Source organism: Buteo buteo, chromosome 28, assembly GCF_964188355.1.
Source record: "Buteo buteo chromosome 28, bButBut1.hap1.1, whole genome shotgun sequence".
In the NCBI taxonomy this organism is placed as follows: Eukaryota; Metazoa; Chordata; class Aves; order Accipitriformes; family Accipitridae; genus Buteo; species Buteo buteo.
Window position 1 is genome coordinate 3,043,698 of NC_134198.1, and position 18,514 is coordinate 3,062,211.

The 18,514-nt window shown below is 36.0% G+C and overlaps 1 protein-coding gene across 1 annotated transcript in view; it reads right to left on the reverse strand.

Moving 5' to 3' along the window:
- ARID2 (AT-rich interaction domain 2) overlaps positions 1–18,514 on the reverse strand; it is a 107,954-nt gene that overhangs the window by 3,603 nt on the left and 85,837 nt on the right. Inside the window, exons 16-20 of the mRNA XM_075059186.1 lie at positions 10,518–10,666; positions 5,188–5,326; positions 5,003–5,088; positions 572–695; positions 384–475 (exon numbers count right to left, since the gene is read on the reverse strand). Coding sequence (XP_074915287.1) covers positions 384–475; positions 572–695; positions 5,003–5,088; positions 5,188–5,326; positions 10,518–10,666 — 590 coding nt within the window. The remainder of the gene's footprint in view (positions 1–383; positions 476–571; positions 696–5,002; positions 5,089–5,187; positions 5,327–10,517; positions 10,667–18,514) is intronic.

Consider the following 18,514-nt stretch of genomic DNA (forward strand, 5'->3'; position numbering starts at 1 on the left):
ATTTGCCCCTCTTTCAAGTTGAGATAAAAGGGTACTGCCAATGGGAAATTGCTTATAGAAGAACTAGTTTTCAGAGTCATGCAGTACGGCCTTCAGGAGGAAAAGGGACAGACCCACAGCAAAGGCTTCTCTTATCTGTCTCCAAAAGTCTAACCTGCCCAATTTACCAGACAGATTCCAAAAGTCTGGATCACAAACACTGTCTTAGGCAAGATGCTGCTGAGCACTTCTGTGGGGAACTAAACAGTGCAGAACTGATAGAAAAATTGTACTGTCAATATACTTATTGTTTTTTTTAAAGGACAGGTAAAACCCACCTATTGGTTGGTACTTAACAGAAACAACATTGCCCACTGGTATTAGAAGAATCATACAATGCTTACCTGCGACCACATTCTGAATATTTACCAATATTTTTTAATATTAAGGCAGCTGTTAATCGGATGTGTTTAGTTATTGGTCCCTCTTTTTCATCCTACAAAATTAAAGAGAAAAAAAAAAAAAAAAAAGTAAAAGCCCCGTAGTAGCAGGCAACAATTACTATCTAAAACTTGAGTCAAACAATACTAACTGTGAAATCTCTGAAGACAAGGTTTCTTGATCCCCTCCTTAATGCCATTAGGGCAGCACTCGGATGATTCACAATGGCCTTCTGTGCTCTGGGAGTAGAGGCAGGACCCCCCGCAGCTGGCTGCCTACATTAGTAAAGAAAGGATTAATAAAAATAAGCTTTGCACCACTTTCTACAAGATTAACAACCCTGAAAATTTGTATTTTTTTTAACCTATCTGAACAGACACACAAAGATCCATTAATACTTTGTGCTGATATGAGATTTGCCTTTTGTTTCCACAGAGATAAACCTTATTGCAAAGCCTTCAAAAGAGTCATGGGCTTTATTTTACGTAAAAAAACACTTCTCTTGAAGAAGTACTGCTCACCACCCATGACATTTGTGATGGAAAAGTAATATATTGTACTAATGACATAGCCACTTCCTGAAGTGTATCTATTTAAAGGAATGTTTTATCAGACAGGCTTTAACAGGAACTGTGATAGCAGCTATGCAAATGTCATCTGAGATTTGGCCAGAGAATGTCCTTAAAATATAGCTATTCAAAACTTGACACAGCTCATTGGGACCATTAGACACTAAGACAATATAAAATACTTATTAACTGTGGTTAGTGAGGAGTAATATAAAGTAACATGATTTAAGTTACGATCTAAGACATAAAACATCTAATTGTTAAATTAGATCAAACATTTGTAAAACCAATTACCTGTTACTGCAGCTTTCAAACTGAGATTAATGAATTAAGCAGGGTATTTTATAAAGCTGGTACAAATAACAAACATAGCGGAAGCAAATTCTCCATTTTCACTATTAACACTGAAGTCAAAGCTCTGTTTCATGTAAAACTTTGAAATTACTCATACAATTAGAGTTTAGAATGTATAAATATGCAACTTCACTTAATGAGTAAGACTCATAATGTCATCTCAAAGGAAAGTTTTGCAGTATCAATGGTGAAAAATATCACCACACTTCAATATATTGAACAATATAATATTATTATGAAGTCTTTTAATACCCTAGCAGAACGTGGTTAGAAGTGCAAGTAGTGCTTACTTGCAAAGGTAGTATAAATCAAATGTGAATGTTCTGCTTTTTAAAATGAAAGTTAGCCTGTAAGAGTATTATTTAGGCATCTTTCACTGTAAGTGAATAGTCTAAGAATAAAACTTGAATTCTCTATTCAGACAGATTTTCTTCATAATCTAAAATTCTAACAACAAGGAAACCTAGTTAAAAATTAGAAAAAAGGGTTCATATGAATGGTTTTAAACCACAAACCAGAAAATTAAGAAGTAGCAACAAACAGACTCCTCCCTAAAAACTTAGCTCATAATCACAGTCATCCTCCCCTGAATGGAAATAAGAATTTGAAAACCTTTATGAAGTAAAGGCAGAAGGGTAGGAGCTAAATTAAGAAGCTGTTGGGCAATGACATATGTTTATAGGAGACCGAGTACCACAGTAAAGGAATTATCATCTTCATTTTTAATTTCTAGAACATTTTTGTTCTCCTTATATTGAGAAGAACAAGGATTCATCAATGGAGGCTATTCTGACTGTCTCTCTTCAACAGCTATCATACTATATTTTAGAAAGTTGAAGTACTATTGCCTTCATATTGAAATATTGAAAAAGGGACAACTGCAATAAATTAGGAAGATATTAAAAGATTGTCTTCTCTTTTTGATTTTGGAAAAAAGAATTTGATAAAAAGTTACTGAGACATCAAGTGGACTGACTTGTGTCTGTGGGCAAGTATCTCTCTCAGGAAACATCTATATTCCTTAAATTTATTTAATTATTTTATATACTTAACTTCAAACCATACCATTCATCTTGTGATTTAAAGTCATCTCTAGCCCCACTCCCATGGTGCGTGAAGAGTATTTTTGGTAGCTCATGCTACCACCTTTGCTTCAGTGGCAACAAGGAAAAAAATTAACGAGAATCCAAAAAGATTCAAATGCACAAAGCTACAGTGAACATACAGTTAACTGCTAGTGCTACCTGACCTTCCAGAATGTAATATTCAGCTACCTCTGAAAACCAGAAAAGGAAGAGTTAATATAATACAACTTTAAAAGCAAAGAAATACAGAATTAAGGTATACAACCAATTCTGTAACACAGCTTAACTTTGCCTACCTGGTTCTAGCAGAAGCCATCACAGATTTTTTCAAGTATGTATTGTGTTACGATAGACAGAAATGTTTAGGGGAATGAGCCCTTGTTTGTTAGTGTTCCACAGATTTTACTTCCAGCACCAGTAACACTCACACTATCTGCACTCTCCGACGTAGGTGTGGTTTTACTAAATGGTGAGGGATTAAGTGAAGAGAGTTGGCCTAATTAATGCCTATATGCTTCATCTCGGCACCAGTTTTTTAAGTTGTTTCAGCTCCATACAAGAGTTTAGTCATATGGACGATCAATGGTGTGCTGATAAGTCTGAGAAGTTTTTAGGACTCAACAAAAAGTAAATTAAGCCAAAACTTTGTAAGTCAGCTTTTAGACATGACTATGTAAGCCAACTTAAGGTAACCTGTTGGAACAAGCTTAGGGTTTTGTTTGACAAGTCACTGATTCTGGAAAGCAAATGATCAAGTCTTCTCTTCCTCATGTAGCTAGATGCTCTTTTCAGTTGCGAGAACGTAACTCTGTAGCAGCACTACAAGATTATGTGGGTTACACATTACATATAACCAAAATATTCCCATTTGTTGATTTCTTCTTTGGCAAAAGAATAGTAATGGAGAGGTGAGGGAAGAGAGGAACAGTGACAGACAAGGAACCTGTATGATTTCATAAAACGGCTGAGTGTATTCACTGTTGTGAGTGCTGACAAAGGTCTCATCCCTTCCTTTTGTTTCAGCTCACCTCCTCTACTGGTGTTCAACTGACTCTAAGGCAAGTGCATACCACTCATCTAGCAAACCCACTTTTTTGATTGATTAGTTTTTTTAAAAAAACAGAATTGATTTACCATGCAATCAGACAAAAACTAAAGCCAGTTCTCTCACTGCAAGCAGTGTGTAGCCAAGAGGAGGAACAAGGGATGGCAAGGAGAGTCAAAACATCTTACTTTGAGTAGTGGAATGCTCTTATTTCAACTTGTATTCTGAAACTGCATCCTTAGTACCTTGTGATATTGCAGTCTCAATATTTCAGTGAGAACTGGTTACGCATATAAATTCCTACTTTCTGAATCTGACCTAATTAGGGAATTCTGCCTCAGAAGATGGGATATATGAACATTTTTTTCTAATATGAGTACCTGTGCCAATTTTAAAGAAGCCTGTGAGGACACAGAGCTACTGGATATGTTATCTGTGTGATGGAACATTTTTGAAAAGGCAGAGTTGAGATCACATCATGCTAGTAGATGGTATCAGCCCTACGCTTCCTACTTACCAAGTATTAAGACTACATTACCATCATTCTTCATTTTGTGGTTTTCAGAGGTCTGAATGTTGTCAGTGTAATGAAATAAGGCACCATAAAGCAATCGTAAGTCTATGTTAAGAAGTTTGTTTATATTAAAAAATAGAAGGACTCCCAAACTAAATTTCTTAGCTTCCACACTCAACTATCTCTGTTGCCTCCAGCAGCTTGGTAGCAATTTAACTAGCCACAGAACAGACTGCAAAAATCTGCCTGGGACCATGAAATTACATCTTTAGCTTGCAACAAAGAGATTCCAGTTAGTTACTAACAAAGACCTAGTCTTAATACACTTAATACAAGTAACTGAACCCTGAATAACTCCAATATTAACATAACCATCCCCACAACCCCACGGCAATGAGGTTGTGCTCTCCAGTATTAATTCCAGATGGTTGAAATCATTTTGGGAAGGAGGAGAGCCAAAACTGATTCCAGGTAGCAGCACAAAATTAGAAGACTCAGAGGAGTGGGTATTTATCTTGTTTGCTTGTTTAAAGGAAAGTTTATTACAAGAGTCCCTGGATCAAGTCAGCCCAAATTTAGACCACAAAACCGGAAGGAATACAGCAAGTTACAAGACAATCCATTTCAGCTGTACGAAACAGCTGAACTGCACACAACAAATAACTTTCCGTTTGGATTACAAGCGCTTTCCTGTTACAATAGAAGTTATAAAATGCTCTCCAGTTGGGAAAAATCAGGATAATATGTTGAGAACAACATTCATCACAGAGTACTGACCCATATACCTTAAAGAATTACCTGTTCTATGGTAACTGCAACCACATCTCCCACAGAAGAATCTATTCCCTCTTTTGCCCATTTTGTCTTACTATAATGGACCTCAAATTTGATTACTGTTATAGACTCTACATATGCAGAGTTTCAACTAATAAGCCAAGTTATAAATACACAAATTCTTCCAATAATTTCTAATTCTCTTATTTTCTCTATTGCTAATGAGGGTCAGGTCTCTTACTTATTGGAAGGCTTCTGATTTCCTGCTTGTCCATGTTCATCTTGCTTTAATCCTGCAAGCAAAGCATCTCTGGAACAGTGCTTATCCTGTTTGGGGAAAAGAGAAAGACAGTGAGAAAGGTGTGTGAAAATTTACCATGAAATTCCCACTATTTTCTGAAGTAATATGTGAAAGAAAATCTGCACCTGTAAGTGGGTAATGAAGGAAAACCTCTGCCGCTGGAAAGGTTCACATCCCTCCCATAAGCACTGCCCTGGGTAGACATCTTTTCCTCCATGTTCAGTTGCTGCATGATAGAAAACCTGTGATGGTGTCTGAAACCACCTACAAAAAGAGGGGGAGGGGAATTTAAGTTTTTGGGGTTTTCCCAGTTAATGGTAAAGCGCAACTATCACAAACATAAACCCATACTGGCTAAACATTTTTATTTTCTGAAACAAGACATGAATTGATAAATGAGAAGTCATAAAATTTTAAAAGGAAAAATATGTACATATATTACCAGTGAGCTACCAACAAATGGCAGTATGATTTTGCCAAATCCAATTGAAATATCATGGTTCTGCTTTTTTAGTTATACTTTCCCAAAGAAATAATATTTATTAATTCCAACAGATCCATTCTCCACAATACAAATAAAATACAGTAATAAAGAGCTAAAAAAGTTGAGTTTCATGTATTCCTTTTCCTGTTTTCCTTCTTTACTGGCAGTCGTACTCAGACCTTATTTAAACTTTAATTGGGAAAAAGAGATGCACACCATTCATCCTATTTGCTCTCAATACCGCATGCTTCTTAAAACTGATGGAGGAAAAGATCAATCTAAAATTAGTGTTCTTTAGCACCTGAATTCTAAATACTGGGAAAATGGCTAAGTATCATTTCCTGATGTACACAGCAGTCAAAAAAATGTCACTTATGTGACCCTTTTAACATCTTCAATTAAATCTCAATTTTTAAGTCATAGAATCATAGAATAGTTTGGGTTGGAAGAGACCTCCAAAGATCTGCAATGAGCAGAGACATCTTCAACTAGACCAGGTTGCTCAGAGTCCTGTCCAGCCTGACCTTGAATGTTTCCAGGGATGGGGCATCTACCACCTCTCTGGGAAACCTGTGCCAGTGTTTCACCAAATGAAAATGACTTTTCAAAACCTCAAACTAAGCACTTTGCCAGCAGACAGCCCCAAAGCACAGGACATGAGGTATTTCAGCAAATTCATGGCCAAAATAAACAAAAGACTTAGCTGCTCGTGATTCATTTCAATACAACTAACCCAACTCATCAACACCCACTTAAGGCTTGGACAGAAGAGGTCTGGAAAGCTAGTTGCTGCCATTTGGGAAGTCATTGCCACCAGCCGTCTTCACACACTTGCCGGACAGATGCCACCAGTGCAGCAGTCTTACCGAAAGGAAACACATACCCCACCTCGGCCGCTCCAGTTCACATACCAATATTTTAGTTTCAGTTGACAAGAAAAGTATTTGCATTAAGATGTTTGACTAAACTCACTGGGCTGAACAGTGCCAAGAGGGAGATGACCTCAAATCAGCAACCAGCCAAGGATGAAGCAACATCTTAAACCTACAGCAGTTATGTATGGACAAGTTCAAGTCAGAACTCTCAGCGTATGAATTGCAGATCAGTAGGTGCTTTGATCCAGCCACCTCCTTCCACATCCTACTACTCATTTGAATAGTGTCTATTATGCAAACATACTTGCAATTGATACGTAGGCTTAAATGTACAGATACTGAACCCCATAAAGGTGTCAAAGAGCTAATTTCACCCAGAGACAAGTCTTAGTTATAAACTGAATCCTACTGCAATAACCACCTGTAATACAGCAATTACCTTCTGCGTAGGCAATAAATACTACTCTCTTAAAAAGCATTCATCTTTTCCATGCCAGTCAGCTCTTACTGAAGGGAAGTTGGGAAGAAGGAGAAATACCTGCCTCTTGCTGTTGGTCTGCATAGCTCATAGTAGGAAATTAAAACAAAATGTTTTACATCTACATTGGCTCAACAGCGAAAACTGATGTTTCAGAGGACAAAAAAATTTCTTTCCACAATAAAGGGGAAGTCAGTATGTAAACTTAAGGCTGGCACAAACCTATTTATGAATAATTCCTGGCATGGATGAAACAAAGTTCATGGCATAAGCAAACCCCAAAATGTAGTTTAAAACATTTTATTCAACATGGCAAGTCTTTAAGGGGAGAAAAAAAGAAAAAAAAAAGAAAAAAAAGCTATTTCAGCTATGTTGGTTCATTCATTGTATAAGACATTCAGTTTTATACTTCAATCACTGATCTAAGAAGATTCAAATTTACTACCATTTTGTGGAGAAAAACTTTTTTTCCTTAAAGAAACACCTAAACATAGTAATAAAAAAAAGCTTAAGTACTGAGAATACGGTCAGTTGAGTCTAGACTCTTGTTTCCCCACTTAATTTCTCTATCATTCTGTTCACCTGCTGAACAGAACATTAAACTAATAGCTGACTTGACAGGCAGTGGAGATTCAATAGCATTGCCAATTTACTTTTTAAATACAAAGCAATTCAAGAGGAGACATCTCCTGCCTACCTGTGAAACAAAATAGCAGCTTTTAAATTACACTGAATACAATTAGCAGTACTTGCAGACAGCTGAACTTCACAGGAAAACACCTACTTTCTGTTACATCCTCAGTGCAAAGTAGTGTGGCTGACTGACACCTTTTAGAATTTTACTTCTGAAGATACTAAACCTGAATAGTCTGTAAGAGGCCAATCATTACAACTATTTGCATAACTGGGCCTGATCTGGTTGTAGTCTTCAGACACTACTAAATCTGTTGCATTTTATTTCAAAATCTTGGTATAATGTTTCCTAATTCAGTTTTAAAAAACAAGACAGCAGAACCCACACCCATGCCACAGTAATGGTGCTGACTGCAGCAGCCAAGTTAGTGGGTAGGAAAAGAACATACTATTTTATTTATTTGTATTTATTCTGATTTTTAATAAAATGGTTTTGACGGCCTTCACTGCCTTCTGCAATACATCCTGGAAGGGAAACTTAATGCTAATACGTTGTGAGAATTAAACTAAAGAACATGTACAGAGGAACAGGTGGAAATGAGTGTATCAAATTTGTCTCCTGTCATATCTTTCCGGTTAATTATGAACACCATGAAAGAAACACTGTTCTATCATTCTACTATGATGAACCTGTCCACTTAATACCTAGGAAAAAATTGCTAAGCAATCATGAATGAAACCAAGTACTGGATATAAAGTTTACATAGGCTAATGACCCAGTCAAAAGAATCTTCTTGTTTTCTATTAAACAAAAACAGCTAAGACTGAGAGCTATAAATAAAACAGTTACAATAACAGGTGGTAATTCCCCATTTTTTTTTAATGTCTGTTACAAGCAGGAAGCCTACAGGAGATTTGATACTCCTGTTTTTAATCAGGCTGTTGAAGAAATATGAATAAACAATACACATTTGAGGAAGATGCTAACAACATTTTGGTTCTCTCTTCACCACAGTAAACACTGAGTGTAATGTTTATCTAAACTGTTTTAGGCTGGGACTGAAATAAATATTTTAAAAGTGAGAAACAACATAAGAACAAGAGCTGTGTGTCACATGGGCTGCAATCTATCAATGCAAAAATCTCTGAAGGCTTTTGAACATAATTAAACTTAAACATGAACATTAAGCATGAACAAAATCTAGTATGGTTAGTAATGACAGAAGAAACTAAAGCAACAGAAATAATAATCTTTGAATTAAAATGTAGAGATCAACTTGTAAAATATGGGCCTCACAGCCCTTAACTTCAGTCTCAAGAAAACTTACTGGAATAACATTAAGACAGACTTACAAAAAGACTGATAATGTAAGGTAATCATAATTGCATTGTTGCTCCTCCTTCCCAAGAATTTGTCTGCACATATTCATATACTAGTTCACATGTGGTATCAGCTTGTTCCATGGTTACATGTCACCTTAACTCTACACAACTCATCATAGAATAAAGTTGGTGAATAACTTTCACTTCAAAACTGTAGTTCAGCAAACTCCTCAAGATGGTATAAATCAGCGAGGCTTCTGCTAAGAAGCCACCCCAGCTTTTCATTTCCACCTCAGTACAACCCACTCTTATACCAACACAGGTGTTCATGCATCTATTGTGCAGCCAGTAGAGTATGGCTCTACAGTTATATTTACTAGGCATGAAAAAGTAAAGTAAAAAGTAAGTAAAGCCTTACATGTACTTCTTACATAGAGAAGTGTCACCTACCAAAGGAAAAAAAAAAATCAAATCACTTTTAAGGTGAAAACACGGCCATGATTTAAAAAAGCACCAGATCTCTACAGTACCAGTGTGAGTCTTATCTAAAATCCCTATGTCTTGCATTGACTTAATGTAAGAAATGTAAGAAACAGAAACTACAGCTTCAGGGGTCTACAGATTAACTGTCCTTCAGTATTCCTCTAATTCTGTTCAAATGCCTCATTTTCACCATTGGTTCCTAACATTCAAACTTCTCCATTGTTTCATCCCAACTTTCTGAATGCCTACACACCAGCTTTCTACCAAATCAGCTCATCTTTATGCTCCCTTTGTCTCATCCTACAATGATGAAGTGTCTCACGCCTTTTTCATGCCCATCCTATACGTTATGCAATTTTTCTCACTGTTTTCAGAGTGGCTATTTGACAACTACCTTTGTTTCACCGATCTGCTCCCTTCACTAAGCTGAAAACTAAGCATATTCACAAACCTATGTTATTTTAAAAATCAGTGTCAAGATATACATACTGATAACAAGGGTAGTACTGTGGTTTTTATAAGCCTACATCCAAAAGTCTGCTAGCTCACTCCTCTCTCTTTTAGGGACAACAAAAACAAATCAAAATAAATCTAATCACTGCTGTCTAGTCTTAAGGCTAAGTTCCTTTTTATTTCCTTTTGTGACAATGAAGTCCTGTGGCACACAAACGGTATTGTAATTACTAAAATTAGTCATAATCTAAATAAGACTTTGACCAGGACATAGAAGTGCAACACCCTGCTCTTGCAAAACTGGAAACACAAGGAAGATTAAAAGCTGGCAACACAAGAAAATGTCAAGACATGATTTTTAACTGGAGTATGTAACTATTTTTGTATTTGCAACACAGAGAACAAGCTTCAGAGCTCAGATTTTTTCTTCTTTTTAACTTAACTACATGACAATATTTTATTTATTACTGAAGAATCAAGATATTGCAAGAAAGCCACACAATAAATCATTTTATGCTCTGAAGTATAACTGAGAGCAGTTAAAATGTCTTGCACCTCACCATCTCAGCTTCAGCTTCCTCAACACTTTTCACCTTCTCTTTTCCCCACGGACAAAAGTATAAGGTAACTTAAGGAAACAGAATGGATAGAACTTGTAGAATCACTTTCTATATGCAAGCATCTGTTACATATTAGTAAAAGGTAGTTAAATAAAGGAGCATTTACTTTTTACAAGATTGCCACAGACACATGAAGTTCTGTCCAGGTTTTTTCATTTGCTCTGCATGCTGACTTGCTGCAGTGTATGAAGGCGGCTGCAAATTGATCTGCTGGCCCTGTACTTGCACTGTTGGTATCGATGTTGCAGGTGTGCTCTGTAGAAGAAGTTAAAACACAGTTTTAAACAGGGCTTATTTCAAGACTTCACATACAATTTACTGTTTGTTCAAAGATCTCTTGTTCTACACTTTAATCCACAACAAGTTTTCAGATTTTAACACTTTGAATAAGCATTAATAGACACAATGACATGATGGACATATATCTTTTACACTGTAGTATTTATACAGGAGTTTCCAATATTCAAATTACTAAGCCTTATACCCAAATTCAAATACAGAATTATGACTGCAAAGGAATTTCTCAAGGGCACTAGTGGAGCAAAGGTTAGCATTATTTTGCAAAAGCTTTATTTGTTCTTTAAAGAAAAGAAAAAAACATGCAAACTCAAGAGGTTGCAATATCATCAGCACAGACAGTAGTTTTCTTTCCTATGTAAACGTAGGAGAAAATATTGCTAAAAGAAGTAAAATGAGCACTGATACACATAAAACTGCTTTATATTCTTTGATGAAATGGTTTTTCTGTGCTGCATCTGTGGAATTCTTGAACTGCCGCATTAGTACACAACAGCCTGTGTTACAGAGTGCGTAAGAAAAGGTAAATTGAACAATGCTGAAGAAACACTATCAAAGACCAGCAGACTCAAACTATGACATACCATTTTCTCTATAAAACTTGGCAATTGTATAATTCTTCAAGCTCTTGTAAAACCAGCCAGCACATGTACCTTTACACACAACACCACATGCCCAGAATGCCTAAACATGCCGTACAACTTCTATACAGTGAAATATAAACATTTCAGAAAGGAAAAAGATTTAATATTGCACGGGAGCAAGAGGAACAAGACACTTAGTTTTAACAGTGGATAAAAATTATCTTAAAGGTGACCTAAAAAAGATTTTTAAAAAGCCAAAATATGTCAATTTTATTTCTTTTTCTGAATAATAGATACTGAACGCTGGACTTTCCATTTCAGAACAGTGTTTATGTCAGAATACTGTTTCTCTTCTTTCTTTTTTCCTGGAAGGCTCTGGCCAGCAAGACGTTTATAAAGATGATGACAATAAAAAAAATTGAGCTTTTGAATATTATCTAGGAATGCAGACCTAACATCCTTTGCTTTTCTACTGTTAAAAAAAAGGAATGTAACACTCTGTTAAAGAAACCAAACAAAACTACTTTCAAGTCTGCATTTAAGAATATTATAAAAGAAGCACTTTCAAATGGTGCACACAATACTCTTTATATCTTTACAGCTCTGTTACTGAATAGCTTTAGACTTGAACTGTATGGAAACAAACAGTTAAATGCAACTTCTAACATTTCATTTGCATATTGATCTTACATTTTCTTCCTGCTGTTCTCTATTGGCATTGTGGACAAGTCACACAAGGTAACGAGTTAATAATATCACAGATCATACAAGGCTAATGAGATGACCAAAAGGACAGCAAAAAAGCCTCAGACCCAAACCACTTCTCATATCCAAGCATAAATCCTGATAAAAATAAGGCAAAACTCAGCAAAACTCCTGAACACAGCACTATTGTATGATGCCTGTGATCTGCATGTGTGAAAAGTTGTAAGAAAGGACTCTTGAGTCCATTAGTCATAACTACAAATCATTTTGAACTCAACAATGATTTCCATCTAAAGATCTCAAAGCTACTTTACAGATTGGGTAAAGAATCTTCACAATGTATCTTTCAACAAAAGGTAAACACAAGTGGGGCCTTTTAAGATCAACAACCCTATAACAAGGCATTTTTAAAGTGAAGCTGAAAGTAAAATTGAGTGTCAGCAGTACAGCTTGTTTTGCAATCTTCACTTGGCATCCTGGTATCAATACATTATGATGGTCTTTATATGACTTTTTATCCCTATAGAATAGTCCCTGTCTCATTTAATGTGCTGGAGGGAGAGTGAGCTTACTGAATGTATTCAGTATTTCATTTAATTCTCATCATTCAATGTGTGCTTCATGTATTATTTACTCCATTCTAAGCAAACCCTGCAATTAATCCAGAATTATGAATTTTCTCAAGGGTTTTTCTGGCAAGCTCTCCTAGTGGTATTCAAAGGTTTTAATACCATCTCATTAAAAAATTGTTGATTTTAAACAAGGAGATCTGAGATATACAACACAAAATGTTACATGCTGAAAATGAAAAAGTACAGAAAGGGAAACAAATTTTCAGGAAAAAAGTTAAAATTCAGTTCCCCCTCCAAGTCCTTTCTACACTTTTTTTTCAGTGAGGTGAAAAAAAAGCTGACAAATTTAAAAGAAACGTGTAAAGTAATTGTTGTTGTTTAGAATTCTCTTATTACTGCTGTACTGCAAAGTAGAGTAGTTTCACTCAAACTTGTAGCATTAGGCAGTTACAACTTCCATGTATTTTTAAGTCAAATCTATTGCTTGCCTATCAACTGTGCTGATTATATTTTAAAATCAACAGATAAAGCACAGTTACATTTGTTTTCCTAGGTTTTATTTCAGAAACATAAGTTCTATGTTCGAATATCTCAAAGTTTTCCTCACTTCGTTCAAGAGATCAGAAATACTGGTCATTCGGGGGGGTTTTCCCTCCTCTATTTTCATGTATTGATTTAGTAATGCATGATACACGGGACATTACTAAAATTAGGTATAGTCAGAAATTAAACTCCTTTTTTCCAGAAACGTACCTAGAAATACTTGCTATGTGCTACCTAGTTTACAGTACTGATCTGCAATTATTATGTAAACGCACTTACTTCTTTAACATATGGAACTATGACAGACATTTAATTTTTCCTAATGCAGTATTTCTGGGAGAAGTAGTATTGAAAAAAAAAAATTTCCCCACGGCATAAAGATTTCACAAACCTTCCTACTCTAGCAGAAACATTTAACGATTCCAGGTTCCTCCAGAAGTCTAACGCCCAGTACTCTAGTACACTTGAAAGCACTTCATGGCATCTTTTTATAATCAGGTTAGACCCCTCCATGGCATGATTTGCCACTGCCACCACCTAGCACTTTTGCAAATCAGATCTCACTGGATCATAGGACTGAAACGTACCTCTAGCAGCATCACTATCTCAGTATCGTTTGCCCTGAACTCTTAAAACCACATAAATACAAATCCTTAATACTTGTAGAGTCTACTTGCAGAACAGATACTACAGCCTACTTTTAATAAGCAGAAGGTGATTTTATACCTAGACTGGGTCCCTTTAGAATGGGATATGGGGTGGGGTGGGGGAAGTCCAGCACAGGCATGAAAACTAAGAGTAAAGCTAAGAGCTTTCTGCTAACTAGAATGGACTGTTTACTAAAGATACTAATTTATTTTCATGCACACGAGCTCCCTATGTGGTAGGAATAACAAACTCTATGGCTTGGGGCCAGAAATGGCCTGCACTTCCATTTCACGGAACCAGTGATGCCATTCCCTTTACGTATTAGTGGATAACTCTTATTTCAGCACGATACCTGCCCATTTTATTAAAAGGCCTACTGTGCCATCAGCAAGAGAACACACTGCATCCCGGTGTGATGGGGGTCTTGTTGACATATAGAGCCATGTGCAGCTTAAAAGCGTTAGGCTGCATTTTTTCTCCCACCATTAGTATGTGCATACCCATAGTAAATACATTTAACTCAACAATAAACAATTATTAGCAAAAATATTTTTAAAATATCATAAGATTTACCGTTTTGTACTACAAAATTTTATGTTTAGCTTCTTCATGATAATGAACATATATCAAAAAAGGTAACCTATAAGCTGAAAATGAATATAGAAGGATTTGAGTGTGAGGAAAGGGTCAGGTGGATGGGTAGGCACTAAAATAAATGTTCTTTTCTTGTTAGATTACAGAAGTTTAAGTCTCCTTGCAACAGTGTGCTTCACAAGTGAAGAGCAATAAAAGCACAGAGATTCTGTAGTTCAGTACTTCCAGCTGAGAAACTCATTTGCTCTGTGGCTAGGAATGAATTACACCTCCTGGAGCTACACACCTGCTTTCTGGTGCATGGTAATTCTCAGCTTTCCAATCAACAGAGAGCAGGAGCAAATAGTTATGGCAATGCTCACACAGTTTTTGCCACCTAAATTTCCACACAAGTATGTTTCAAGTGTGTGGCCTTAAGAGAAATGGGCATGCACTGTTTATGAGGGGACGACAGTGACGAGCAGGGAAGTGATTACTTTAAAAGCCAGATAAGGCAATTTAAATCAGATTTGCTCACTTCTAGGAACTTGGCGTGGTATCAGAGCATTCCTTCAAAACACACACCAGTTGGGACAAACCAACATGGTTATGTTCAACAGATGTTTTGGAGGCGTTTGAAGAGGAGTAAGAAAAAGTAGAAAAGAAAGGGTACAGGTAGGTAATTGCTCATTTCTTTTTCATCCACAGGTCTAGCACAGTGCCTCAGGAAAGCAATAATCCAGGAACAGGGAACACCAAAATAAAAGGAAGCCAAGGAAATAAAGTGCCAGTTCTGTCTCCTCTCAGACTACATTTCATGAGCTTACAAAATACAGCTGGAGATATAATAAAAAAACTGCAACACTGTATCACATGTTCCTCTTCTGACATAACCCATAGCCCAGTTTTTTTATAAAAATGCAAAAAATAAAAAGAAAAATCTTTTAAGTCAGTATATATGTAGTTACTTTTCAATGAGTTCTGCTGAGGTGTACAATTAACATGAATAATCACAGGTTATACACAGACAATACCTGTACTTGTGTAACTGCATTTCAACAGCACTACATGGGCAGTCCCATAAATAACAAGTATATAATTTTCATTATTTTAGTAGGCCATTTAAATCAACATTTTTTCCTCCCAAGCATATAGTACCAGCCCATTTCAAACTACCATTCATATCATGAAACAAATCTTAACTTTTACATTCCATTAAGGATTATTTAGCTCTTTTTCTTGCTTTCCTTAGTTTTCATGTTGCTGTTCACTTCCTCCGCTATTTGTTTGCCCTTCCTTATCTTCAGTTCAAGCATCTTCCCCTTCTCTCTGTAGTTCGTGACAACTAATCCTGCTGTAGTTGCATAAGCAATACTCTCCTCCCTCTTCTGTCCTCTACATCTCCTTTTCTAGCCTTCCTGTTGGGTTGTAATTTTATTACAAATTTTCTTCTTCTATCCTTTCCTCACTTCTCTGAAATACAAGCTCTAGTTTAAAATAAAATTTTAAAATGACAAGCAAACAGGAAATCACACACTAACACCTTCAGCAGCTATGCAATTTTGCCACAGCTAATACCCCTTTATTCCCTGTCCCTCACTGTTTTTCTCCATTGGGTTGTATTTATAATAAATTTCACACTGTTTGCAGAAAGAACCATGTTCTATTTCTTCTGCAAGACAGCCAGTACACATTAGGTACTGCAGAGAGCATAAAACAATGCAGATGCTCAAGTGAAAAAAGTGTTCCTTAGCTGCTGCCTTTCAAAAAGTCAGGGACAAGGAAGCTGCTTATCATACAAGGAAGACTCTCAAAATGGGAGGGAGAAAAATAGATTATACAGGGCCTAGCCTCAAAAGAAGTCATCAGTAAAATTCACGCTGAGTTCATGAGAATTTGGCTACATCTTAGTATTTCTGGATGTCTTAAAGATACTCCTAAAAGCAGACTCAATATTGGAAATACTTACCATCTGCTTTTCCAGAAAAACAATTGCTATTCCAGCTGCTCAGCAGCTTTGGAAAAAAAAAGAGCTGGCCAGGATGATTTTGGTACTGTTTATAGTCCAACACATTAATTTTAAAGATCCTTAAAAGTCTTAAGCCAGACTATGATGTTCGCTATGTCTGAACAGAGTACTATAAAGTGGGTTCTATTATAAGTCAGTACTTAGCATTATCATGATAGACATGATTCATAAATAGCCATACATAATGGTTAAGGCAATTAGCTAATGAGTCAGATTGTTCAAGATCAAAACTAATTAACTGCTTTTCTCCCACATTCCTGTAATTTTGAAGAAAGAAAGGGCATCCTACAGACACAAGAATGAGCTAACTTCCACAGAAGCAGACATTAAACCAAGTTATTTTAATCTGCAAATTTGTACTGAATGGCAAGCCCAGCTGGCAGCACTTCTGTTTGTACAGGTAATGGAAAATGTAGGAACTATTAATGATAGTGATATTAGTGACAGTGTAAAAAAGAAACTATCAGCACAGAAAATATTTTTTTTTCTTTTTTTCCCCTCTATTATCACGATACACATTATCTAATACAAATGAAACAGTTAACTGCATTACTCCCCTCTTCTCAAAAATCTGGAAGTCTAATAGTTTAATAGCTGTTTGAGACAACTGAAAATTCTTGTCAGACACAAGTCCAGGGAATAAATAACCACAGATAATATTTATTCCATTCCAGAGACAGAGCCATACCATTTCTATTTCAGCCAAATCCTTAGCAAAGCTATAACAGAAATTCAAACTGTGTAACAGCTAAAGACACTCACTGTAAAAACCAAGGCATAGCTAATATATCCACACTACAGAAAATCTAGTGCATTGTCCCTACGCTGCCAACAGACACTTTCATTTTGGTCAAATCATTTCTAGTAAGAACAAAGATAAATAACGTATCAGAAAAATACAGATCTCTCTCTGATAAAACCAAGTGAAAATTTATGAGTGAGTTCAAAGACATTTTAAGAACATAACTCTGTGCGGTGTGGCAGTTAAAAGAAAAAAGTAAAGACAGAAAAAAGAAAGAAAACTTGTTAAGTGTTAGTTCTGATTTCTGACAACTAGATGAAGGAAAGACAAAAGAGCTTTCAATAGAAACCTAACTTGACACAGAAAAAGAAGTAGCACTAGCCACCACTTGTTGAAATTTGAGTTCTAGCTCTATTTAAGTCTGTAGGGTCTATACCTGCTACCTCATCAAAAACAAACAAACAAAACCCCAATGAACCAAACAAAAAAGGAAGATAAGAAATAAAAGACCTTGAGGTCAAAATGCACTAATGTACAACTCAAGACTTCATTTCTTCCCTCTGGTCTGTCAGAACTCTTGATTGCCAGACCTACTATTCTACTCTTTTTGCTTCTATTCAGGTTAGGAACAATTTTGGAGAGGGATTTTCTGTCCATGTACAAAACTAAAATAAATTCTAGAGACTGGAATAATCTCAAACATGATTATTTGTACTTATTAATACTCATACAAATGATGGCCATACCTCATTTCTAGTAAAGTGTTAGGGAGTAACCACTTTCAAATGGTTAAAAAAAAGTTGATTGAGGTGGGGGAAGCCCTCTCCAAAGTTTGTCAGACAGAAAAAACAAACAATGCTTATTTTATCGATAAAACAAACATTACAAATATTTTGTAATAAACAAACAAATATTTAAACAAATTTACAAAACAATACTTTCTCCTGACTGTAGTGAACCCCTGAAGGAAGCCTTTGAAGACCACTTTTAAATGCAAGAACTCCAACTCATTTCAGCAAGCCAGATGCAGCTGCGGTGATTAACTTGCAAAAAAACATATTCACCCCTCCATAAGCAATAATGACCAAGAATAAAATGCAGAACAATACTGACATTTTTACAAGACCATACAACAAATCGTTGTTGTCTTCAGAACAGTTAATCCTTTAAGGAAGAAATCAGTGAGCAGAAGTTCTTTCCTTACTGCGTTATTATCAAGCTACAAACTATTTTAAATTCCACTATTGTCACTGACATTGAAGAAGTATGCAAACTATTAGAACTTTAGTCCGTGAAAGAACAGAAAGCACCATTTTCTGAATATTTTGAATACTGTGCAAGAGATATCGACTGAGTTCACATTTTCACCCGTGTTATTTCACATTATTGGTCAGAATCACAGTTAGAATA